The following is a 26,438-nucleotide window of genomic DNA, read 5'->3' on the forward strand; positions in this document are numbered from 1 at the left end:
AAAAAACTGTCAGCCTACTGTTTCTCTCTCCCCCATAAAAATTGAGTTAAAGGGTGGATAGGAAAGAATTATTTTATGGCTCTGCCTGATAAACATCATCCTGAATTTGTATGGCAGCTTTCTGATTATTTTCCTGTGCCCTATAGGTATCAGGTCTCTCAACAGTATAAAAATCCCTGAGGTGGCCTGACAATAACACTTCAGGCCATGGCACGAAAAGAGTATACTCGCTGCTGGAGATTGTAAGGGAAGGACTGTAGTCCTCTCCCAGGGCAGTGAGGGGGCTTCAGAAGAAAGGGTCGGGCTCTTCCGTGTTGGGAGGGGTGTGGACTTGAAATTGAAGAACAAAATAAAAACAGAGCGAAGAGCAGCGACCCCCACACCAACCAGGTCTTAGATATCACGCGGGGTATTTAACGGAAAGAAAAGTCACAGGCATTAAAAGTCCATGTTAACACGTGTAATAGAGAACCCAAGTGCGTCACCGAGTGCGTAGAAACTTGTCCTCGTGTGAATAATTCAGAACTGTGACTAAGTGCCTCGCTCATCTCTGGCTGCGAACTGTCCTCTCCAGCGGGCAGCTCCTGCAGCTGTCCCGGCGTCGCCCAGGAGCAAAGGTTTCCGCGCGGTCGGGAGGCGCGGGAGGAGTCTGGCGGTGATTGATGGGGAAGGGACGAATGACTATAAGTACTTATCTAGGAACAGCAGGGCCTGGGAGTAAGCTGTAGGGGCTCCACGGTCTGGCCTTCCCTCAGCGTGTGGTCAGAGCCAGACCCGCCTGCGGCTGAAGGGAGGTGTGCTCTGCTCCCGGAGCCGGACGGACCGAGCTGGGCGAGCCCAGCACTTCCCGAGAAGGAAGTCCTCGCTGGTCGCTCTGCGCCGGGTGCGTCCCATTCGCGAGGTAAACATTCTGGCTTAGTGTGGAATTAAAACCAGTGATTGAACCTGGTCCTGGGGGGTTAAGCTTGGATTACTAGTTTGGGATATCTATATCTGTGGATGTAGAGATCCCAAAGGATATATATTCCCCAAATATAGTATTATATGATATACATATGTTACAAACACAGCGAGTTGAAGCTGGAGTAAAGGAGGGCGTTCGGAAGGGACCGAAGCTTCGGAATTAAGGCTGATAGTCTTCCCCAGTCGGAGCGAGCTGAGAAGTCTCAGATTTTGCGAGTCAGCCGGCGCAGTCCTGCGGGCGCCGAGGAGCCTGAGCGCAGGCAGCGGGAGAGTGGCGGCTTTCCCCCACCAGGAGGAGTCTTGGCGTTCCGAGACGCGGTCCCGGAGTTCCCCGCGGAGCCAAGTGCAGAAATGGGCACAGGCCCTTGGCCAAGGCCTCCGGGTGCCTTGATTTCCCCCAGTCCTCACGCGTCCTTCGCCAGAATGTACAGGCTTACTCAGGGCACAGCAAGAAGCCCGAGAGCTTTGCCTTGGATACCCACCCTTTCTCCCCCCCCCCGCCCCCCCACCCCCCAGCACTCCTTCCAGAGCGCTCCGCCCCACCGTGAGTTATTTACCACCAGGGGTGGGGGGGGAAGGCGGGAGGAGGACGCAGGGGAGAAAAACCACTGGGAAATCTGGTTCAGGAAGGACAGTCGACGGGCGCAGGCAGGTCGCACACGCGTTTCCCACGGGCGCCCAAACCAGAGTTACTTTTGTGCGCAGAGACACGGCGCCTCTGCCCTCGGCGTTAGCGGCTTGCAGGGGCGTGACTGGGATAGCTGACCCAAGTGTCCTGTCTTCCTTCCCCTGCTGGTTTTTCAGACTCTGAAAGCAGCGGAGCGGCCAGCCAGCGCTCACTGGAGCAGGCAGCAGCATGCAGCTGCTGCCAAGCCTGTGCGGACGCGCCCTGGTGGCGCTGATCCTAGCCTGCAGCGTGGCGGGTGTCCGGGGAGCAGAGAGGGGATTCCCGCCGACTGGGGCCACTCCGCTCCTTTGGGGGACCAGAGAGATAATGACGCCCCCCACTAAGGCCTCCTGGCTGAGGGGGTCCAACGCCAGCGTGCCGGGGTCGTCCGCACCGCCGCAGATGCCTGAAACAGGGAAGCCCGGGGGAACCCCGCCACGCGTCCCTCCCCCGTGCCATGGACCCATCGAGATCAAACAATCTTTCAAGTATATCAACACGGTGGTGTCCTGCCTAGTGTTCCTGGTGGGTGTCATCGGAAACGCCACCCTGCTGAGAATCATTTGCAAGAACAAGAGCATGCAAAACGGCCCTAACATCTTGATAGCCAGCCTGGCTCTGGGAGACCTGCTGCACATCATCATTGACATCCCCATCCATGTCTACAAGGTAAAGGGCGGCCGCTAATATCAGGATGGGGGGAGCGACAGGTTAGAGAGGGGGGACCGGAGAGCCTTTGGAGGAAGCTCGCCCCAGGAGATCCATCCCCTCCTGAAAGCCAGTACCCATTGGAACCACATTCCCTTCTGGCCTTCAGTACCCACTGCTAAGCCTAGAACAAGTATCAACATCATCAGGGAATGTGTTAGAAATGACACTGTGTGGCCTCAGACTTCAGCTGGGTGGGACACTTTTTTTTTTTCATTTTAAAAGCCCTTCATGTGATTATGATGAACTGTAAAGTTTGAGAATCACTAGTCCTGAAAGATCTTGTTCCTAAGCCCAGCTCACTGGGTACATTCTCTCTACTCTAAGGTTTGGTCCAAGGACTGGCAGGCTTGAGAGCCTGTTAGAACTCCAAGTCCACCCCAGACTTGCTAAATCAAGCCTGCATCTTAAGATACCTACGTGATTTATAGGCACCCTAACCTTGGGAAGAGTTTTCTTGGAGGATCCTGAAAGTAGAAGGGCTGGAATACATCTTTAGGAAATGGTCTAGGAGAATTCCCCTGCTGTGAATGACTATACTGTTTTTACTTTTTATTGGATGCCCACAATGGGCCAAGCACTGGAATAGATGTGTCACCCTCCTTTACTCCTTCTCACAAGTAAATGTCACTTTATGTTAGGATGTTCAAGGTTTCACAATGAGTAAGAGATGGAGGTGGGAATCAGGCTAATCTGTCAGGTTCCAAAGTGCTAGCTGCACCTCGTAGAGTACTTCATGGACAAGACCAAGAGAACAAACTTAAAGTCTATAAAGAATGGTTTCAGTAGCTAACATTACTGTGTGATCACAACCGGCATCAGAGGGAACAGGCATGGACAGCAAGGGCAGGACATAAACTGCCGTGTTATTTGAGTCCAGGTTGCTTTGGAACTCTGGACACATGCCAACATCTCTGGGCTTCAGTTTCCTCAGCTCTACTAAGGCTGCTAGTATCCACTTACTAGGGTTTTGTGGTGTTAAGAAAAATAGTGAAAGAACTGGAAGCTGTTAAAGGACTGTGCAAATGTGTAAAACTCTGCATCCCCATCATGAGCAGCAATGAAAAAATACCCATAAAACAGAACCAAAGTGTAAGGGAACAGGGATGTGTTTTACAGATTTTCTTAAAGCTAGTCCTAGATTTGGTACAGGAAAAAAAGGGGGGGGGGTGGTAGTTGTAGGGTTGGGAAAGGCTTTTAGTGTATATTTAAATCTTTGTGGCAGGAGAAGTTATAAGGAATGCCTTTACATTACCTTTCATGAATCTAATCCAGATAGCAATATTTTAAGGGAAATCTAGATATTTCTGAGGTTAGGAGATAGGATTTGAATTAGGATTCAGGCCCAAAAAGGAAATACTCCCGTAAATGAAGGATAAATAAAAGAAATTCTAAAATCCTGCATAACAACTGGTTCTTATGAACTCTGAGGGTTACTGAGAGAAGCACAGGCTGAAATGGGTGCCTTAAACGCAGTCACAGTTCCATTTTGGCCAGATGTGACCCATTTACTTTTCAAGGAGTCACATAGATCAAGTCTTTCCCCCTCAATTTCATAGAGGAATTTCAATTCAAGTCATCAAAACTGACTCAAGAAACTTTGGAGTACAAGGTTTTGTGAGAAATTTTAAAAGAAGTGAAATACTATCCCTCTCAAAAGGGAAGTTACATCTAGTTTTGCTAGGCTTGAACAGAATTTTGTGAAAGGGCTGTTTAGGGAGGTCCCAGGAAGCCCCACACTTCCAGACCAGTTAGAGACCTTCCTAAGTCAGCCAGCACCTGAAGTGCTGTATGGAAGGTGGGGCTGAGAACATTTTTCCTTTGGTATATTGATTCAGGCAAGATGTAAATCAGCCCTTCCCGGGCCATTCGACTTTCTCAATCGGGTCAAATTATTACATTCATTTAGTCAAAATATTTGACTCCTAAGGGGGAACACAGTTTTTATTTTCATTTCAAATTCCTTTATGATTTCCTAGGAAGTTACATCCTTTTCCTGAAGACATTTAGTCTGTTAAGCTGTGTTTTTACTTCTGACATAAACAAACTAATGAGTCATTACAAATCAGGCCATCTAGTCTTGTATATTGGTCATAAACAAATCCATTACAAAGAATTAGGTCCCATCTCTAGGTTTACCATCATGAGACCCTACATGGTAGCCTTTGGTTTATTTTTATAATATGTGTAAATAGGTGTCACTTGAGGCATAATGTAACAGTAATGGTGACTGTTTATTATGGTACTTGATTTATTTATTAAAGCACGGCCACAAACTTGAAGGAGGAGGTATTGTTATTACCCCCCCTTATATGGGGAAACTGCATGATGGAGAGAGGAGAAGAAGTAACTTGTCCAACGTCACACCCTAGAAAGTGATGAAACTAGGCTGGAACCCAGGTCGTCTGGGCCTAGAACCTGTGATCCTCCCCTTTTCCCTGCACTGAGCAAGCGCAGGCACAGCACACCTTTCTCCAACCTGGAGTATTGTCAGGGCCCCATTGGAGTGTGTTGGTGGCATTAAGCGATACACTGCCACTCAATAGGATACTTGGTAAGCGTTTTCGGTTTTAATTTCAGTCATCTGAAGTCATCTTTCAATCTGCTGAAATCCCCTTCAGATGGTTAGTAGTGCATAGTATTGATCACAGCATTGTTTGTTATTCTAAAGGCTTGATTTTCCAAAACACCTAATCCAGGACTAGATAAAAGCTATTTATTCCCCTAAATAATTATGACACCACATAAGTAAGTTTCTAAAAATGCACTTATCATTTCAGAGTAATCAGATATTATACTTCACAGAAAGTAATTTAAGTGAATTATGAATGCCATTTAAATTTATCCTAAAGTGGAGGACGTGAATCTCTAAACCAGTGATTTCTAATTTTCTTTTTGTGGGATGTTATAATTCTCTTTGAGAATCAAGTTAATTATTTGTATTGTATATAATTAGTACATTATATATAATTTATGTAACTATAATATATAATACACACGTGTATGTGTGTGTGTGTGTGTGCATGTGTGTATACATTTACAGTTTCTGGGGGTTCATAGAATCCTCCAACCCATCTGTTGGCACACCCAAGGACCCAGAGACATCAATGTAAATCTATTACATTAATTTGGAGTTCAGTAAATGTGCAGTTTAATAAAATTGACAAATGACAAAATGTCATAGAATCTTGCTGGAAGCCATAGTCTTTGATTCCACTATAGAATAAGACAGGATATCACAGGAAGGTGCTGCTGTGAGGGGCTGACAAACCTTAGGAAATATGTCTGCTCTGCCAGACACTCTCAAGGAACTGAATCTCTAGAAACTTCTAGATAGAGTCAATCCTCTCACCAGATCTTCTGTGTCAGGAAGGGAATCCAATGTAAAAGACCAAAGAAGTATCACAGGACAGTCAGCAAATTGAAGCTGTTAGAGTGCTTCAAATATTCATGTAAGCATGCTGAAAATAAAAACCTTGTTTACCCTTCTCAGCAACACACACTGGGGCTCTAACACACTGTATTCCGTAGGACCATCCAGATAAAAATGAAAAATACAATCATCCGAAGAGGATATTTAAAAATATATAGTATATACCAGGGTGCCAAAAAAATGTATACAAGTGGACACTTTGGTCAACATTGCTTAAGCAGTAGTCCACCATAATCAGAAGTGTCTGGACGCTGATGGTAACCACTTTGAGCACCTCTTGTCATTGCAGAAGTCAAATGTGACTTGTATTCATCTTTTGTTATTGGTATATATTCAGCATTACAATTTTAATAGTTTTCTCCTTTCTTTAAATGTGTATACATTTTTAGCACCCACTGTATATATATATGTGTGTGTGTGTGTGTGTGTGTATGTATATATGTATATATGTATGTAATGCATATATATAAATATATTAAATGTTATAAGAATGTATAGATGATACATAAGTAGATAGGTGGATATCATTTGTCACAGTGCCTGGCACATAGTAGGCAAATTAATTTTTGTCTGTGTGTGTGTATGTGTGAATAAGAATGGAAATTTGTTCAGGGTTGGTTTCTTTTCAGCTTTTTGCCATTATTAACATGACTACAAATATCATCTTTGTACATAGAGCTTTGCACACATGTGCAACTCTATCTAAACGGTGAGTATCTAGAATGAATTACTGAATCAAGGGCATGTGCATTTGTAATTCTGATAGATATTGCCATATTGTTGTATTCTTACTTTACATCACTATTTTATACATCTCCATAGAGATATATGTAAGTTGATGTCTATCCCTAATATATACATGGGACACCATGCCAGTATTTACATGCTTTATATATGTCCCTGGTCCAAAAGCCAGGGTTTAAGTATCTGATGTGAGAATGTATCTCTCCTTATTCACAAGCCACTTATTTACATCCCTTGTGTATAGACTAAAACAAATGGGGTGATCTAGATGTTTGTTGACTGTGACAGCCTATCTGACTATTAAATTGTAGGAGCGCCAATGTCAAAACTATGTGGGCGGCAAAAGAGCTGGGTGCAGTTGTGGATGCTATGAAGGTTTTTATGTTGTTGGCTGGTTGGTTAGTTGGTTTGGCTTGGTTTGCTTTAGTAGTGATATTCAATAAGCTTGATTTCAGGTTGAAGTTAAAATTTCTTTACCTTTTTTTTTTAACTTTTCAAGAAGTTAAAATTCAGCAAATGATGAGTTTTTAAATTATTTATGAATTCTATTTAACAATATTACTCTGTGTGATATTTACATGGATAACGGAGTTAATATAGTTAATTCTCAAATAGAGCTTGCTTTATGCACAAGCAAATTGCTTTTGAAAACAAATCTGCTTGTAAACTGATAAAACAAACATTGATGTGGATATTAGGATCTGAGCATAATCAGATGTCCAGTGGTGGTGGAGAGCTTTTTGAAAACTAGACTGGTGACTCGTTGGAGGGCATTTAGATGGCTTTGCTGTTAAGAGTTGGTAGCTACCATTAGAGGCAGGGGGACTGCCTTCATTGCTCCAAGAGGCAAAACTGCTGGTCTGTAACGTTTAACTAGTAAGGTGGGGCACATCTAACATTAAAATGCTGGCATGTCAAAATGTGGAATTGCTTCACTGAACCCACAAATGAGTTCTGAGTCAAGTGACCTTATCAGGTCATCAGACATTTTCTGCTTGTGACAATCAAGACTTTCTTTCTGAACAAAGTCACCTGTCTCACTATTTGATCTTAGACTACTTCTAGTACGTAACAAGTTTGTGTATCCGAGTTTCATAGTTAGGGGCAAAAGTGAATGGAACACCATCAAATGTAACTTTTGAAGTTATAATTTTCCAATTAGTAAACAGACATTTATGTGCATAGAACAATCCAAGAAGTAAAGGTATCATTGGGTAGAAGAGTCTAATTTCTTCCAAGATAATTAACACTTTTTCCATTTCTAGTTAAGTGAGATATTTTACTAAAACTTTAGTAATATTTGGAGACGTTTTAGTAGCAGAAGCAGTTTGAACCCAAAATGGAACCGAGGTAACCTTAAAGGTTCATTTATTTAGATAGATAGATAGATAAATAAATAAATAAATAAATAAATAAATAAATAAATAAATAAAATAAGGTGCACCATATATGCATTTAGAGTATTAACTTTTAAAAAGTATTAATAAAAAGTAAAACTAGGGGCTGGCCCGGTGGCTCAGGTGGTTAGAGCTCCATGCTCCTAACTCCAAAGGCTGCCGGTTCGATTCCCACATGGGCCAGTGGGCTCTCAACCACAAGGTTGCCAGTCCGGTTCGTTGACTCCCACAAGGGATGGTGGGCAGCACACCCTGCAACTAGCAGCGCCCTCCACAACTAAGACTGAAAGGACAACTTGACTTGGAAAAAAGTCCTGGAAGTACCCACTGTTTCCCAATAAAGTCCTGTTCTTCCCCAATAAAAATAAATAAATAAATAAATAAATAAATAAATAAATAAATAAATAAATAATAAAAAAGTAAAACTAGTACTTGAATAACCTCAATTCAATTAATAAATAAAAGTAACACTCCCTCCCACCTAGCATAGTGCCTGCAGCAGTAAATACCAGACAAATGCTTGTTGACCAAAGATGTTATACATAAGATGTGAGGGCAGTGGGGTTTTTCTAACTCATATTTAATAACTGCCCAGATGACAAAAAAGGGGGAAGTTTGCTCCTCTTTCTGTGTGAGGTTATTGATCATAACTGAATAACAGGTCAATAACAGAATTCAAATTACCCTGAAACTCAAGATTTCATAGTCCCAATTCACCGCTTCACACATGGATTCCCATGACAGAATGGTTGGCAAACCCTTGACCTTGGGCAATAAAAGTTTCCCTAGGTTAACTCCCTGGTTCTCCTTGTGTTTGCCTTTGATCTGCCACTTGGTCACTTCATAAATCCAAGCTTCTCAAAAAGTTAAGGCAATGTTTCTTTCAATATCGTAAGGCTTATGTATCAAAGGCTTTATATTTTCTCTTTGCTCACTTTAAGTGAATTGTTCAAGATTAAAGGTATTTCCATAGCTGTACAAGAGGATGACATAGCCAAGACCGTGTTGTTTCAGGGCCAGGGTGACATGTTTTTCATTTCACAAAGAAAACCTTATAAGGTTATCTCTGTGTTGCTAACATGTTATAGTTGATTATTTTTACAGAAACATGCCAAATGCTAATAAGTGATTAAGTGCTTTAAAGGGTGTTGACAGTTAAAGCCTGAGCTGAAACCAGATTCAAGATGTAATTTATGATGTGAAACATTCTCTTTCAGTACTTTACAAAGTTAAAAAGAGGTTGGTTATGTTTGGAAAAAAGCTGAGTGTGGTACATGGGTATACCTTAGCCAACAACTTCTCTAATTTTAGACTTCTTTCCTTTTCAATGCTTTTACTTTAGAGACTTATTATTTCTCTCTCCCTATAGATCCTCTGGTGTAAATATAAAGAACCAAGAAAATGGCCAAAATGTGGTTGTAGAGAGAGAGAGAAAGATCGTACTTCAGTCAGGAATGTATTAGCAAAGTTGAGTGAAGCATTACTCAAGCAATTCTCTGTCCCCGAGACTCACAGCCATACTTATGCCTCTGGACTATGTCCCCTCTCTACTTCTCTCCTGATTAGCTCCATCGTGGTTTCCAGAAGGGAGGAAAACTTGCTCTGGATGTTTACATTTTACACTGTTTTCTTCCCCCTCACTCTGTGTTTTCAAATTATTTTAAAGGGCTTTTAGATTCCATAGCAATCAAATGTTTTCTCATTATCGCTTAGCAATGTCCCGTAAGATCCTCTGTGGATAGAATTAGATTTAAGAAAGACATGAAATGACTTAATAAGGTTTGCTGAATTCACTAAGCTTGAGAGTATCCTTCTGAGCCATGAAGCCAGTGGGTTTTAATTCTTGTTTCTTCACGTGTCCTGGTGACCTTCTCAGAAAAGCCAGCTCACCTACGTGGCTCTGGTAATAGACTAGGTTTGTAAATAGTATTTCCTAATGCTCTAAGGTGAATCTTTTCAAAATATGTAATGTGTCAGTGAAAGTTTTTAAGTACAAATTGTGGATATATTTTTAAGTTCAGATCATAGGAGAGTAGCCATCCATTTATTTATCTGTTACCAACTTGGGAATAAATTTTATTGTAACACTGGTAGGAAAATATGTTTAAGGTGAATTAAAATTTTTCCCAAGACGTATTTATTTTTTTTATCTTTTTTTCTGTCCTGCGTCTCTTAGAGATTTTGTTTCAAGAAACTTAATTCATATTCCTGGAGTCATCATTCTATTTCAGCAAGTCATAAGAATCTATCCAGAGTAGTGGAAAGCCCTCTGTTTTGTGGGTGTGCATGCAACAGAATCCTAGGGACAGTTTTTGTCTTGCACAACTCCAGGGGGCACTGTTCACTTTCGGTCTATTTAAATAGACCAGATAAGTCTATGGGGGATAAGCTGACATTTTTTTTCCTGACCTACATATTACTCATCCACTTGGCCTAATCTTTAAGTGATTAAGTACATTTTTATGGATGCAGGATTGAACTTATATTTGATATTTGTTCTCTAAGACATGGGTGAAATGTATGTCAAGAAAATATTTCTATGTACTTGACCAGCAGCTTACCTTAAATTCTGTCTATATGTCTAAAGAAAAAAAGGAAAGGGAGATCTGACATGGAAATCCTTGAATGAGAATTAAAATGCTAGTTCAAATTCATAAAAACTCTTATCTGCTGCAGAAAACAGAGATTAAAAACAGAAGAATACACCCTTTTCCAAAGTTGTGAAACACAACCACTCCATTATTTCCGTCTTCTGACTCTTACTGTAAAAACATAATACCAGTCATTTGAAAGAAATGTTCACTGTTCATCATGAGATCGAACAGACAGCAATCTGGCAAAGTCACCCTGGTTTGTCTTTGTTCACCCTTAAATGATCATCTCTTACAGTCTCTCTATGCTGACTGCATCCATCTCCACCAAATTTACAACTAAGCTTCCTCATAGAATCCAATTATGCAGTGAGAAACACTAAGGGCTGTTTTTTATTAGCCATTTCCTTCCTAGGTTTGAGAAAGAGAAAGAAGGTAGGATTGGAATTTTTGCTTTTCACATGTCCAGCCTACTTGGAAGGTAGCATTCCACAAAAACAGTCAACCCTCATACCTCCAGGCCCTGGCTCTATGTGTCAGTAAGACCTGATCATCTTGGAAGGGACTAAATGATACAAAAAATAAACACACAGTCATCTCAAGTATCTAAATAATTTGTTTCAAATACAAGAACTGAAACACTCATGACAAAAGTTTTATCACAATATTTCTGCCTTCCAATCAAATTCATTCATTCATTCATCCACTCATTCATTAACTATTATTCAACGAGTAAGCACTGTGAGGCACTGTAGTAGGCATGAATGTCCTATAATATTCTGAGACAAGTAAGCAGTTAAAGCTCATTGTTGATGCTTAATTTAAATAAATGGAAAAAGAAAATGGTATATAGGGTTAATGAGGCAAATGAACCATCGTGAGTTCAAGATGGTTAACTTTGACATTTCCTGACTTTATGGGGCTTGATCCCTTTGGGCATTAAGAGTAGTGTGTATTAGAGGGTTTTCTCCAGTTGATTCTCAAGGGTGTGATTTTTAATTAAAAAGAGAAATGAAAAATGTAAATCTCCCATTTGGAGAGATTTTGTAGGACGCACTTAACAATACCCTTAAAGAAAGGATAGTTATTTCCTGTTCGTGCTACTTATCCTTTAGAAATTAAGAAATAAACAAACAAAACTTTATAATCTAAAAATAATTGTACAATGTAATATAAAAATAATTTATTTGGGTTCTGTTGCCTTTTTTTCCTTTCTCAAGCAGCTGTTCCAACATAAAGTTATGAAATCATGACCATCCCTGAATAGAAATCTTATAATCATTATGGTCACATCTGTTTTTTTAATCTAGTGTTTATTTATTTATTTGTGTTTATTTACACAAAAGAAATGTGCTAGGGAAGCAGTATAGGCCTTAGGGTAAAGGGATTAGCACAAGCATAGGTGATAATTTGTCAAATGGACACTACCAACTTACATTGCTTAGAGGACCCAAAATAACAAAAGCTCTTCCTTGGATGAGCCATCATGATGTGAAAACCAGGATCAGTTAGGGGAGTATTTTCTAACTGGTACACATTTGTTAAATGTTAGGTAATATATATTCAAACTTAATTTTAAACAGAACCTAAAAAAGGATCTCGAAACAGTATTGAACTCTAATACATTTTTTTTTGTGATCAGAGAGACTTGTTTGATTACATGATTGATTTGTCTTCAGTATTAAGACCTCACCTTTAAGTTGTCTAATTTAATGGGGTAAAGCCCAAAGAAAAAAAACTAAGCATAAGGAATAAAAATGTGTTATTGCTGGGTTTAAAGTTAGAATTGCTCTCTCTTGCAATAAAGAGAGTCAATTTCTGCTATAAAGAGGAAAGCTATATTGTTGGACTTCAAATCATATGTTGGGTGTCATTATTTTTATCAACTAATAGTGGAATAATTAATTTCTAGGAATTATCAAAATCTATAATAATTTTTGTGTTTTTTTTTACTAAATTTTAAAGAAGGCATCTTGGTTGAGAGTGATTTTTTTTTCTTTAACTTCGCAGCTTTCCCCCAACCCAGAGCTTTGTTTACCATTAAACAAGAGGTTGATTTCTTTGCATCTGAAAAAGATCCAAGCATTAACTAACTCAAGGACTTTATTGCTGGAGGCCCCTAAGAGATGAGCGTCAGTAGTGGGCATGGTTTCTGTCACAGGCTATCCAGTTTCTCAGTGCTTTCACAAAGGCTTCTGGTCACAGAGGGCAGAGGTTGTCAAAGTTATCTTTCTCACTACAAAATAATAAAATTATCAGTGGGCACTTGGTCACCCATCTTTTGTGGCCACTAAGGACAAGCAGCATTCAGGTCTGACCTGAAATCCTAAAAAGCTGATGAAGTTAACCCTATTTTGTGGTCCCTTTCCTTTTGGAAGTGTAGATTAGAAAATTATAATCTCTCCATTATGATTTGCTGTCTGACTATCTCTGTGTTGAATATGAAGAGAATCGTTACAATTTTCAGTTTGTGTTTCCCTGTCCTCTGTGATAACTTGGGTCAGAGGTTGGGCTGCAGGCCTCCCAGTGGGATGAAGGGCAATAATCCAACTTCTAGGCTGAGCCAAAAACAATAGTAACCTCAAAACAGGGCCTCGACTCAGTGCAGGGCTCATTCTCATTGGCCAGACTTTTTTCCCTGCAGTGGCCTGGACACTCATTCATCTTATCCATCTGAATGCTGTACCTCTGTAATACGAATATTTGCATATTGGGAAATAGTTTGAAACAATAAAATTCTTGAAACTATCCAAATTTGAGGATATTATATGAATAAAAGAGCTCTATGATTAGAATAACATTTTACTCTCTATCTAGATATTTTACCGTTGTTTGACACATAGCTATGTTCCGTACATATTAAAAATACTAATATTCATTTCATTCCTACATATTCTTTTTTTCTAAGATCAGCTTCTCCAAAACACTGCAGACGCTAGAATCAGACCACGTGGGTTTACATGTGGATCTGTTCTTACGTGTGTGGCCAAGGACAAACATATTAGTTGTTTAATGATGAATGGCAAATTACACCAAAACTTAGTGGCTGGAACAATAAACATTTGTTAACTCACACTCTGTCTGTGGTTCTGGAATTCAGGAGCCACTGGGTCAGGGTCTCTCGAGGAGGGTACAGACAAGGTATTGGCAGGGGCTGCAGTTATCTGAAGGTTTGCCTAGGGCGGGAGCATCTTTTCATTCACATACCGGGCAAATTAGTGTTAGCTGTTTTCAGGAGGCCTCAGTTCCCTGCCATGTGGCCTCTGCATGGAGGTGTGTGAGTGTCCTCCTGGAGTGACAGCTGGCCTCCCTCAGAATGAGTGATCCAAGAGAGAGTGCAAGAAGGAAGCCATAATACCTATAATGAACTTAGACATCAGACATCATCACTTTCACCACATTCTATTCGTTTAAAGCAAATTCGAGGGGAGGGAAGTGAGACTTCATATTTTGAAGGAACGAGTTTCTAAAAATTTGTGGACAAATTTAAAATCAACATAACAAGTTAATAAAATTCTAAGTGCCTTAGTTTTATTGTCTATAAAATGGGCATAATAGTGGTACTACTTCACAGGCTTGCTGTGGGGATTCAGTGATACGTATGTAAAGCACTTAAAACAGTGCCTAGCCCATTGTGAGTGCCATATAATGTTCGTTTTGCTTTTTATTTTTTTCCTGATATGTCTATCAGGACAATCAGAATTATTAGACAAGTATTATCTGGATAATTTATACCAAGCTAGGTCTGGCAGAGTCTGTGTAACTTGTTGTAACCTTTTGTTTCTTACTAGTTGTTTCCAAGGGCAATTGGCAGTTCTTTGAAGGCATCTTGAGTTTGTAGCTAGTTCAGACCTGTGGCACCTTGAGTGTTCCCCGTTTCGGTAAATGGTTCCACTATTCACACGATAAACCTCTTTGCATTTCCTGACTCCTCACATCTGACATCCAACCCATGGACAAGTCCTGCTGGCTCTACCTTCAAATATATCCAGTCTCTAAGGCATTCCCCTCGGTCCCAGGGCACCAAAGGGTCCAGCTCACCATGAGAACTCTCATCAAAGGTTCCTTTCTTGATCCCTTATTCTAGTCTACATTGAGCGGACACAGTTATCTTTTTAAAAAACAAATAAGATTTCCCTATTTTCATTTTCCAAAACCTTGCAATGGATTTCCTCAAAAAAAAAAAAAAAATTAAACTCCTCCCTCTACAGTGTCATCTAGACACTTGGCCTGGGTCACTCCACTGCAGCCCTAATAGACATCTTCCTATCCCTTTGGATTACCAGGCGTATTTTGACCTCAAGACCTTTGCACTAGCTCTTTCCTCTACATAGAACGCTCTATAAATGGCTTCTTATTTTAGGTAGGTTTCTACTCAAATGTTACCTCCTCAGAGATCTTGTTAAGAAGCCTATCAGAAAGTACCCCAAATCCTACCACACTCGTTACTATGATGACACCCCCTGTGTGATGCCATATTAAGCATATGCATGTTTTTTTGTGTGTTTCCCTCACTAGACTGTAAACTCATGAGAGCAGCAAGTTTGCCCATTTACTGATGTATACCCTGTACTCAGAATGGTGTCTGGCACATAGGGGATACTCAATAAATGTTTATTGAGTTAATAAAGGAACAAGCAGAGTTATGAGTCAATTGATTAATCCAGAAGTCACAAGATAGAAGCTAGTCCAACCCACAGATATATTTTGTTAATTCAGTATTTTCTGACTGTGTATTTTTTTTAAAAAAAACACATCAGATTTAGTTGTCAACTTTGAAAAATTATGAGATTTCATATAAAAATTCCCATTTGGGGCTAAAAATCAAGAGATTTTTGTATTTGGAGTCTCTTGGCAAAAATCGTGCCAGGTTTATTAGTAGCTGCTCCTTTTAAATAGGATTTATTTATCCCGGGCCCCGCCACTCCCTATTATCTTCCAGACACCAGTGACCTTCTTACACTTGGCTACCCTGTGGTCCCTGCCTGGTCATGTAGGCTTTCAGAAGCCTAGAATATCCATACTTGTTGTAAGTTTGCCAATATTTGTCCTACGTGTCAGGGTAACTTTTCATGTCTAACTTAGAAATTAAATTGGTCCCATGTTGGTGTTCCAAGTCATACTCATACTGAGGCACATATTTCAGCCCTTGGTGCCATTCTTGTTATAGAACAATCACCCAGCTTGACAAACTCCACAAAGAACCTTCACTAATGAGAACATGGAAAGATGCAATTGTGTTTCAAAATAGTTTTCACTTTTGGAAGGTTATTTTTTAAAACATTAAAGAAAGAAACGTGGATTTGAAATAGTTTCTTTTATTTTCAAAACTTCATAAACATTCAATCCAGAAGTTTACCTCAAGTGATTCATTTACCAGTTGTCTTAAGAAAGAAAATAACTGAGTTTAACAATAGATGGCTGCGTAGTCTGGGCAGATCAAGAGAAATACATGTAAAATAGCCTGAACGCCGTCTTCAGGCTCATTGTCTAGCCAGTGCCTATGTGTGTTAGAGGCTTGAGTATTTACTAAGCATCTACTATGTGTCAGGAACTGTATTCGGCAGTTGCAGAGCCTATATTCTGTCCCATACTCTAGGATTGCCATACAGCAGAAACTGAACAAAACAAATAAGCCATGGAAGTTGAGTACTATAGATCCCAAAGAAAGTGGAGTAGGGTAAGGGAGATGGGGAGGCCTGGCTGGTGACTCTTCTTCATAGTGTGGTCAGGGTAGGTCATGTTGAAAATACAAGATTTGAGCAGGACCTGAAGGAGATAAGGGAGTTTGCCAAGTGGATCCATGGGGAAAGAGCCTTCCAGGATAAGGAAAGACCCAGAAAAAAGCCTGAAGGCAGGAGTGTGCTTAGTATGTTCCAGGAGCAGCATGTCTACTCTGGCTGAGTTACTGTGCAGTCAAGTTAACTAGAGTAAAGACAAGTTTACCAAAGCACACTCTGTTCTCGATAACCGTACTCTATTCTCCCTATCTAAGGAACGTTTATCACCTATTTTTAATTAGACTATATTTTGATTTGGCCATGAGCTGAGCATTGGAGACTCTGTGACAATGTAAGAGACATATTCAGCACTTCAGGTTCAATTTTTGTACAGGGAACTTAAGCGACTGGACCCATTTGGCCTGCGGTGGAGACCCAGACCCTAAGCTACTCTAGATGCATAATGAATTCTCCTGAACTGGTTGCATTTTCATTATTTCCAACACATTCTCCGGTTCCATATATGGAATACCAGTGCTTTTCGAGGGAGTAGTCCATGAGCAAAAGAATAAGAATTGAAATTTGTTATCTTACTCTGCATGTTAATTACTCAGCACAAAGTAATGTAGTTTGGAGGGTGCCTCTTGAAAAAAATCTCAATATCTTCATGTCTCCTCATGCAGCTACTTGTAGAGGAATGGCCGTTTGGAGTTGAGATGTGTAAGCTGGTGCCTTTCATCCAGAAGGCCTCCGTGGGAATCACTGTGCTGAGCCTGTGCGCTCTAAGTATTGACAGGTAAGAATGTATATGTAAGTCAGGTATATCGGGAACACTAGGCTAGTGATTGCTATGTTACTTAGAAAAGAAACTATGTAGTTCAATAAAACCAGGCTCTACCAGCTTGACAAACAATTCTGTTTTGCTCTTCAGATATCGAGCTGTTGCATCTTGGAGTCGAATTAAAGGAATTGGGGTTCCAAAATGCACAGCAGTAGAAATTGTTTTAATTTGGGTGGTCTCTGTGGTTCTGGCTGTCCCTGAAGCCATTGGTTATGATATGATTACCATTGACTACAAAGGAAATTATCTGCACATCTGCCTGTTTCATCCCACTCAGAAAACAGCCTTCATGAAGGTAAGTTTTACTTTTTTTTTTCCTTTTCTGTTCTTGCCTTGTAAATATTGAGCTATTTTCACCCTGATCTCCACTTTTTGGGAACCTACTGATTTATGATTGTCCTTGGCGTAAATTAAGAGTGTAGGTCCCAGAACTGTGGCGTTAACACTAACTAATGGCCCAAGCTTCAAGAAGCTGGGTCACTACATCTCCAGGAATCCCCTGGCACTTGGGGATACAGCTAAGCCAGGTTCACATGAGAGAATCGATCTGAACTTATAGCTTTCTTAGTCAAATCCCCACAAGGACTGACACCTACTACATAAGACCACACAGCAGTCATTAGAGGGAGTAGATGATTCAGTGAATGATCAAATCGAAGTCGCCCTGGTGTGGGTGGACTCTGAATGGCAAGCCTGTCCCCCCTCTGCAAAGAAAGCTGCCATTGTAAAGAAGTTTTTATCTTGGCCATTTATTCAAGAACGTTTCATCAGGAGATCAAAAAAGAATGTCAATGCTGGTCATCAGAAGATAGATCCTAAGTGTAAAAAGGTCTTCAGAAGGGGAAAAGAGGAGTGAATATAGTGCCACTAGTGATTAGTTTCCAGTTTACATATAAGAAGATTATATAAAACTTTGTAAATTGTATATATCATGGCAAGAATAAAGAGGGCCATTAATGTGGAAGGAAGAATGAGATTGCTGTGTTCTTCTTTCTTATTAGTTAAAAGAGAAAAGGTACTGCATAGATTACATAAAGTCTGCTCCAACACTGACATATCTGGAACAACAATTTAAAGAAAAAAACAGAAAACAAACAAGAGAAAAGGCATATGTCCTACGCAGCTTTGATTTTTTTTTTAATTAACAGGATAGATTTATACATTACTGAGTTAAATGATTAACATAGACCTTTTCATATCTGTTTTTCCCATGAAACAAACTTGCTAACATGTGAAAATTTCCCTTAAATGCTATGATGTCCTTACATATTCAGATATGACATTTCATACAAAGAATACTGAATTACCAATATTTTGAATTTTGCCCAACTACTTAAATTTCAATGCATAATTAGAACACACTGCCTCAGAGAATTGAAATGCACTTTAGGAAATGTTTTTTTCATGAATTTAATTATTTGTTCAAGTAGGTATGGCCTGAAAGATTCTATATAGTATTTATAAAAATGGATCTACTTTAGAATATAATTATTCCTTGATGAATATGATTTTTCTACAATTTAATGTTTTTATATACGATTTTCTTACAGAGGAATATTAATCATTAAATTCTCTCTTCCCCATAGTTTTACAAGACAGCTAAAGATTGGTGGGTATTTAGTTTCTATTTCTGCTTTCCGCTGGCCATCACTGCATTTTTTTATACACTAATGACCTGTGAAATGTTGAGAAAGAAGAGTGGCATGCAAATTGCTTTAAATGATCACATAAAGCAGGTAAGAAAATAAAAATATTTTCTAACTCATGATTATAATTATGATTATGAAACAAAAGTATGATAATAAACTGAAATTATTATACACCAAAGCATATCTCCTTTTCCATGCTTCTGTTATTTTTGAATATACAAAGAATAGTTTTATATTGTCTATCTAGAGATATTCCATATAATCTAATGGATCTAGAAAGAGCCATAACTTTTTAAAGATGAATCTCTCTACCCTTAGTTCTAATTCACATTAACTATTCAATTTAAAGCTCAGTGTCCTGAATTTTTACAAATGCCACTGACTTTTTGTAAACAGTATTAAATATTCTTTTTTGGAAAGGAGAACACTATAATTAAGAGCCATCTTTTCAGGGTCTGACTATGGTTTTATTTCAGAGACGGGAAGTGGCCAAAACAGTATTTTGCCTGGTCCTTATCTTTGCCTTATGTTGGCTTCCTCTTCACGTCAGCAGAATTTTGAAGCTCACTCTTTATGATCAGTATGATCCCAATAGATGTGAACTTTTGAAGTAAGTAAAGTAAAAGAGAAATAGTTTTGTAATTAAATGCCATGCAGTAGTTTTCCATTGATGCTTTACATAGACAGAAAGAGTGCCATTTTTCTGATCTTAGGAAGCAATTACAATTCCCTTTTTACCTTCACTCCTATTTGAAAAGAAGTAAAGGGACTTAAGAGAATACTGGGAATGGGGAGCCAGAGTTGTCCAAATGATGTGTGAGTAGCATGATTGAAAATATCCGGTCTGATTCTCCCTTGCATGTTGTAAATCTTTTCAGCCAACCTCAGCACTCCAAATCAGATTTTATTTTAAAAGAGAGAACTGGGCATGATGGGAAACGGGACAGTGTGTGTAATGATGGAGACAGAGAATGAGAAAGAGAGAGAAAGAAAGGCAGAGAAAGAAAGAAAGGCAAGAGAGAGAAAGAGAGACAAAGATCATTATCAGCAAAGACCTATAATAAAGTCAAAACCATTTTACATGGGCAATTTTTTTTCTTCACAAAAACACAGAAGTCTGCAAAGGATACATGTTCAGATCAGCATATTTTTCACAGACATGTTTTGGGTTATTTTTGCAGCTTCTTGTTGGTATTGGATTATATTGGCATCAACATGGCCGCCCTGAATTCCTGCATTAATCCAATAGCTCTGTATTTCGTGAGCAAAAGATACAAAAACTGCTTTAAGGTAAGAGTGTATTCCAAAATAAAAAGCTCTTTTAATCTGCCATCAGATATAACACGTTCTATCCAGAGAGATCTAACAAATTGTTTTACACTTTTCCCTTGCATTACATCATGGACGATTTTTTAAAACAAGACTTTTGCTCACAAATTTACGATAGTTGATTTTTGCCAATAAATCCTAGTCAACCTCTCCCTACTGCTTCAACCAATCAGTTAAAATCATAGAATTGCACAGAAAATTAATAAAAAATTCATGTATTGATGTCTGACCGACATCATATGATGAATAAGAGCTAAACGTGATTTAAATTCACTGTTTCTGTTTTGGGTAGATTTGGACTATGCAGAAAAATTTGGATTAGAACTAAATTGGTCTTTTTTTTCACATGAACATAAGAATAGCAAGTCAAACAAAGAAATTTAATTCAGGTTCTATGTAATCATTCTTCATTCGGCTGCTTGCATTATAACATCTATCCACCCATCTATTCACTCTTTCAACAATTTGACATGAAATAAAATATTCCCTCACCTTCTGTGGGAATGATCCTTTAGTTCCTGATAGTTCATCATTGGAAAGCCAAGAATTTAGCTTCTTTGTAAACCCTACGGCAGTCTATAAAACCATTTGCCCACTTCTAAACTCATGATTTTAGAGCTAGAAGAGAAGTCTCATCAAGATCTACTCCCTCATTTTACAGAGCAGAAAAAAATGAAATTCCGTTTTCCTTATACCCGTAGGTTTTCAGAAAATGAACAGAATGAACAAAGTTTTGAATTTTTAAAAATTCAAGAAAAATGTGGATAAATAACACTTGCATACTTTATAAATTTTATAATCTTTATAACCTTTATAACATTTAAACTTTATAAACTTATTCTGTAATAGCACTGAATAGGCATATGAGAATAACAAGTGACTGAAAAAAAATGGCCATGTGATAGTAAATTCATTGATATGGAAAGATAATTATGATACTATTACTGTTAAGTGAGAAAAAGCAGATCTAACAAATTGTTATAGTACAATTTGTATATGTACAGTACAATTTGATTAAAATTAATTACATACACACTTCCACACACAGGAACATGCACAGTCAGATGTATGTATGTGTATGGTAATATTTCTATTTGCATACGAAAAAGTCTTGAGTTACATATTTATCAAATATTAAGAGTATTTCTCAAGTAGTCAAAGTTAAATATCAAGAATTAAGAGTGGTTTTCTCTTTTAATTTTAATTAAAAGGTGGGCAATTTTAATTATATGCAGTTTTTTCTTCTCTGTATTTTCTAGTATGGAAAGAAAGTAGCCCAAGAATTCCCAATCATGCAAAGAAATTAAGAACCTTAGAGAATGGGAAGTGTGAATAAAATAACTGATGTAAATATATAATGAGTGACTTTGTTTTGTACAGTCATGCTTATGCTGCTGGTGCCAGTCATTTGAAGAAAAACAGTCCTTGGAGGAAAAGCAGTCATGCTTAAAGTTCAAAGCTAATGATCATGGATATGACAACTTCCGTTCCAGTAATAAAGACAGCTCATCTTGAAGGAAGGAATATTCACTTAATTTCATTTTCTTTATTTTGGCAATGAGGCATTTGCCAAAACAAAACAAAACAACGGTGTGTTTGCACAAAACAATGTAAAAATGTAAGAGTGATGATTTTCCTAACACTCATAGTTACACACATGACATTTTATGAGCTGTTTACAGAATGAGAAGAAAAGCAGTGGGAATTCAGAAAGCTTCACTGTGAAAGCACTTAATTTTTTACAGTCAGCACTTCAATGTAGTTCTTAATAACTTCTAGTATATTCATACATCTCTTACATTTAAATTGAGCTCACTCAGATTTTCTATTAAAGAGATTTATTTTTAAATTAATGTGAATCTGATATAAAGAAAAAATGTGTCATTGTAAAATGGAATTTTTAAATGAAGTTTAAATCACTTAATTTAAAAATTTTAAAACACTTTAAAAGAACTCTTTTATTAATAGTATCACACCATTGGTTGGTACAAAATGTCTAAGCAGTTTAGCTGGTGTCTTTTTTTGACATTAGAAACATTTAAATGATCAGAAGGAAGTATCAGAAAGAGAGACAGAGGTGTTTGAAGATCGTTAAACATTTTACATTCAGATAAGAGCAAATGTCACAAAAGGAAAGAGAGAAGAGGTTTGGAACGCTATCCCAAAAGACTGCTTTGAAATATCCCATTCACCGACTCTGCAAAGAAAAAGCTACCTACAATTTTTTCAGGATTATGAAAACATTCTTCTTTCACTATCACTTTTGTAGTTAAAACACTACTTGTTTCGTTTTGTCATCTGTAAATACTTAGCCACAATACACAATGTAGACTAAACTAAGGGCAGGCCCCGGTGTTCATACTTTGATGATGGAGGGATGCCAGTAACCCCATAACGGACTGAATGTGAGTTGCCTGGAGCAGGGTTCACATGGCAAAGGAATCCCCTCTCTCTCACCCATACTCTAGTTACAGTAGTCTCTGGCATATGTAAAATATGGTTAAAATACTATTTTTAACATCACACAAATTAGTCAATTTGATAGCTACTTGTAAAGCATGTTACTAATTTTTATATCATTTTTGTAAATAACTAATAGGGAAAAAAGTTCTTGATGTGGTGCTTTTCTGTCACTTACAGGCAAAACTGTTTTTGGAGACAGTAAGAACCTCTTATTTTGTGCATTCTTACCTAATTCTTTCATCTCCCCAGCAAAGTGCCTTAGGTTTACTTGGGATGAGATGTGTGTGAAAGTACAAGAGAAAGCCGAAGAGAGAGGAAATGAGGTGGGGTGGGAGGAAACCCATGGGGACAGAGTCCCATTCTTAGTCTGATGTTCGTCATTGCCCTGTCACATCAATGCAAAAGGTCCTGATTCTGGTCCAGCAAAACACAGTGCAATGTTCTCAGAGTGAATTCAGGAACAAATTGGGCCCAAGAGCTTTAACTCAGTCTTAAAATATAACAGAGTTTCCTTTTTTTTTTTTTTATTTTAGTAACCCGGGGCCACATGTTGGAAATAAGCTAGCATGTTGTTTTCTGCCAGCTTCTAATGTGATGGTACATACAGTAAACCAAAACCCAACATGTGGCCAAAAAGAGAGGACAATAATTAATTCACATGTCACATGGATTCAATCTATTTACAAATCACTCACAGTCTTGTTTATTAAATTCTTCCCAATCACTGTTTCCGATGCTTGTCATCGCTAAAGACATTTCAAACTTGGGCTTTTAAGCAAAATCCAAAAACAGACTCATATTTTCACAGTTTAACATACTTTTATTTTTATTTAAGTTTTAGCTCATTTTGATTATCATGTACTGAGTTTTAGTTCTTCCTCCTCATTTACATCCTTAATACTCTTTCTCCATGTCAGAATCGTGGTCTGTCATCATCTGCCAAATTTTGAAACTTCACACAAAGAGTATACATATGCACTATTTATAATGAAATTGGGTTCAGTAGCTTTTCTAAAAATCTTTGGTTCAAAATTTTAACAAACTGATAAAGGTTAGTAAGAAAGAAACATGATTTCTTGACATAATGAAAATCAAGACAGGAAACGGTGCCACTGTTTAAAACACATTTCCCAGTGTTAAAAACTATAATATAGCAACAGACAAAAATAGTGATAACGTGGATGTTAAAATGTAAAAGATTTATAAGCAAATTTAGCCTATTTTCTCCTTTATCCATTGCTAATAGGGGTGCATGTTCCAACACCTTTCAGTATTGACAGCTTACATATAGACAAAGGATATAGTTTATAGAAAAACATGAGTATGCTGTAGTTAACTTTATAAAACTGTAATATGACCTTATAAAATATATATTTTGTTTTTTTATGGTCACTTAAAGTGACAAATACTATAGTCACAGATTCCTTATTTTGAAAATGAAATCAATAAAAATTTAAATTGTTTTAAATAAAAAAGACCAGCCTATTTTTCACTGTGCAGGTAATAATTCATTAAATGCTAATTGAATCAGCATTAAAGATGTGCAAATGTTACAAGTGGACATTATTTGTGTTAAGCATATTATTATCAAGAAAATACAAAAGTTGTTAAATTAAAATGCCAAATTTCTGGTCTCTAGGTGACATTGTTGTTACATTTTATTGTTGCAAGGAACCAGATATACATACAGGCGTTCAGTTTTCCAAGGTTGATTATGTGGCTGATAGTTTCCTATGGCACCTTATGTCTGTCTGTCTTTGGTTGCCTGCTTTTGAAGCATTTCGTTGTTTAATCAGTATTGTACTGTAGGTCAAAGGTGAAAGATTAAAATGAGATTATGGGATTACTCATTTTATTTAACAAGCTTCTTTTGAGGCTTCACTATGTTCAAGATCAGATGAAATTAATAAAATGTAAGGCTCCTAATCCATAGGAAACAGAAATGACAAAAAATTTAACATGAGACAAAATGAAATCAGAACTAAATAACTGCATACTCACTGCTCTCCAAGTTTATATGTCTGTCTCTTAGCACATAATCCCTTTCTTCACCTGCCAAAATAATCAAGAATCATCATTCACTCTTCTTCCATATAATTGTATTAAACCCAGTTCCAGAAGTTTCTGTGATTCATAGGTATAAATGAAACCTTTGCCAGATTTCAGCTTCCTGAACTTAGCTGGGGACTCGGAGATACAGGTGTTCTGAATTCCAGGGGCTATACGAGAAGTACGGAAAAGAAAAACATATGCGGTACCCTCCTTAAGTAGTTATCGAAAAGAGCCTACCTTCTTTTAAACAGTTAGTTGTCAAGTAGCAATAATAATAACAATACCCACACGATTTATTGTAGTAAAAGTAGGCAGAATAAATTTAATTTAGATTCTTGGAAGAAAATCAAGAAATGTGGCAGCCCTAAGATGGAAATATCCAGAAATCCAAATAGTCATTAGTCAGCCTCAGAAGTGACAACAGATCAAATAAATATGCCCAAATTGGAAAATCCCACTGGACCCACTTGAGCACAGACAATAATTTCATCACAGTAGGAAGGCAGCATGTGGAATGGAAAAAGCAACCTACGTCAATAAAACATATCCTTGATTGTTTGGGCAATATGTTGACCTCAGATAATTCCGTTAGCATCTCAAAGCCTCAGTTTAATTATCTATAAAATGTAATAAATATTAATATCCCCAGCCTAATTCTTATATGTAATCAACAAATTTTGATTGGACCTAGTATACTCTCTAAAATATAGGTATACAAAAATGCATTAGTAATACTGTGTTTCCCCGAAAATAAGACCTAGCTGGACAATCAGCTCTAATGCATATTTTGGAGCAAAAATTAATATAAGACCCAGTTTTATTTTATAAGACGTAGTCTTTAATGTAAAATATAATATAATATAATATAATATAATATAATATAATATAATATAGTATAATACCGGGTCTTATATTAATTTTTGCTCCAAAGGACGCACTTGAGCTGATTGTCCAACTAGGTCTTATTTTCAGGGAAACACAGTAGTCTGTGCCCTCTAGAAGCTTGCAATCTAATAGCGGAGATAGACATATAAACAAATAAAAGCAATTAACGTGTTAGTATGTAAATATCTACATGATAAAAATCGGAGAGTTTAGGGAAACTCCTCAGATGAATTGGTATTTGAATTGAGCCTTAAAGGAAGTTTGCCAAGTCGACAAGAAGATAATGGCATTGCTGGAAAAAGACTATCTTGTGGGAAAACTGAAATGAGTGAAACATCATGGCCAGTTCAGAAAAAGAGCTAAATCCCACCATGCTCAGGGAAGGGGTGTGAGAGGTGAGGCTGGAGAGATAGGCAGGTCAGGGAGGGCCTTGTGTTCCAAGCAATGGGATTTGCCCTTTTCCTTGGCCAGTCTTTCCCAAATGTCTGAGGGCTGCATGCCACAGATTCATCTGGAATGTTTGTTTAAAATGCAGATTCCTGGCTTCCAAATCTGATTTACATAATCAGAAGTTCTGAAGTGGGACCTAGAAGTATTTAATTTAACAAAGACTTCTTCTTATGTGCCTAAAGTTGGGGAAGCCCTGCAGTGTAGGCATTTGCAAAGTACTGAGTATTTTAAAGCAGGAATAACAGGATAACTTCTGTTTTCATAAAACTGATTCAGAAGCATTATGGGGCAGGGATTAGAAGACTGCAAAACAGGGCCGGCCTGGTGGCTCAGGTGGTTAGAGCTCCATGCTCCTAACTCCGAAGGCTGCCGGTTCGATTCCCACATGGGCCAGTGGGCTCTAAAAAACAAAAAAAGAAAAGAAAAAAAAAAAAAAGAAGAAGACTGCAAAACAGAAAGCAATGAGACTGGATAAATAGTTACTGCTATTGACAGATGAAAGACAGGAGGGTCTGAGAGGAAAGCATGCCAGGAAGGTGGAAATAA

General features: G+C 38.2%; 1 protein-coding gene across 3 annotated transcripts; it reads left to right on the top strand.

The window, feature by feature from the left end:
* Positions 1 to 527: 527 nt before the first annotated feature.
* On the top strand, positions 528 to 24,348 carry EDNRB (endothelin receptor type B). Of its 3 annotated transcripts, XM_081047195.1 has the most exons (9): positions 528 to 617; positions 700 to 901; positions 1,768 to 2,299; positions 16,907 to 17,019; positions 17,155 to 17,359; positions 18,651 to 18,800; positions 19,190 to 19,323; positions 19,895 to 20,003; positions 21,423 to 24,348. In XM_081047195.1, exons 3-9 carry the CDS (start codon positions 1,820 to 1,822, stop codon positions 21,555 to 21,557), a joined length of 1,326 nt encoding a protein of 441 aa, XP_080903321.1. In that variant the 5' UTR covers positions 528 to 617; positions 700 to 901; positions 1,768 to 1,819; the 3' UTR covers positions 21,558 to 24,348. The 3 variants fall into 3 exon arrangements, with proteins under 3 accessions (XP_080903321.1, XP_080903322.1, XP_080903320.1); XM_081047196.1 differs by having other exon boundaries at positions 530 to 883; XM_081047194.1 differs by having other exon boundaries at positions 543 to 901.
* The last annotated feature ends 2,090 nt before the right edge of the window (positions 24,349 to 26,438 follow it).

This window comes from Rhinolophus hipposideros (genome assembly GCF_964194185.1).
Source record: "Rhinolophus hipposideros genome assembly, chromosome: 4".
NCBI lineage: Eukaryota > Metazoa > Chordata > Mammalia > Chiroptera > Rhinolophidae > Rhinolophus > Rhinolophus hipposideros.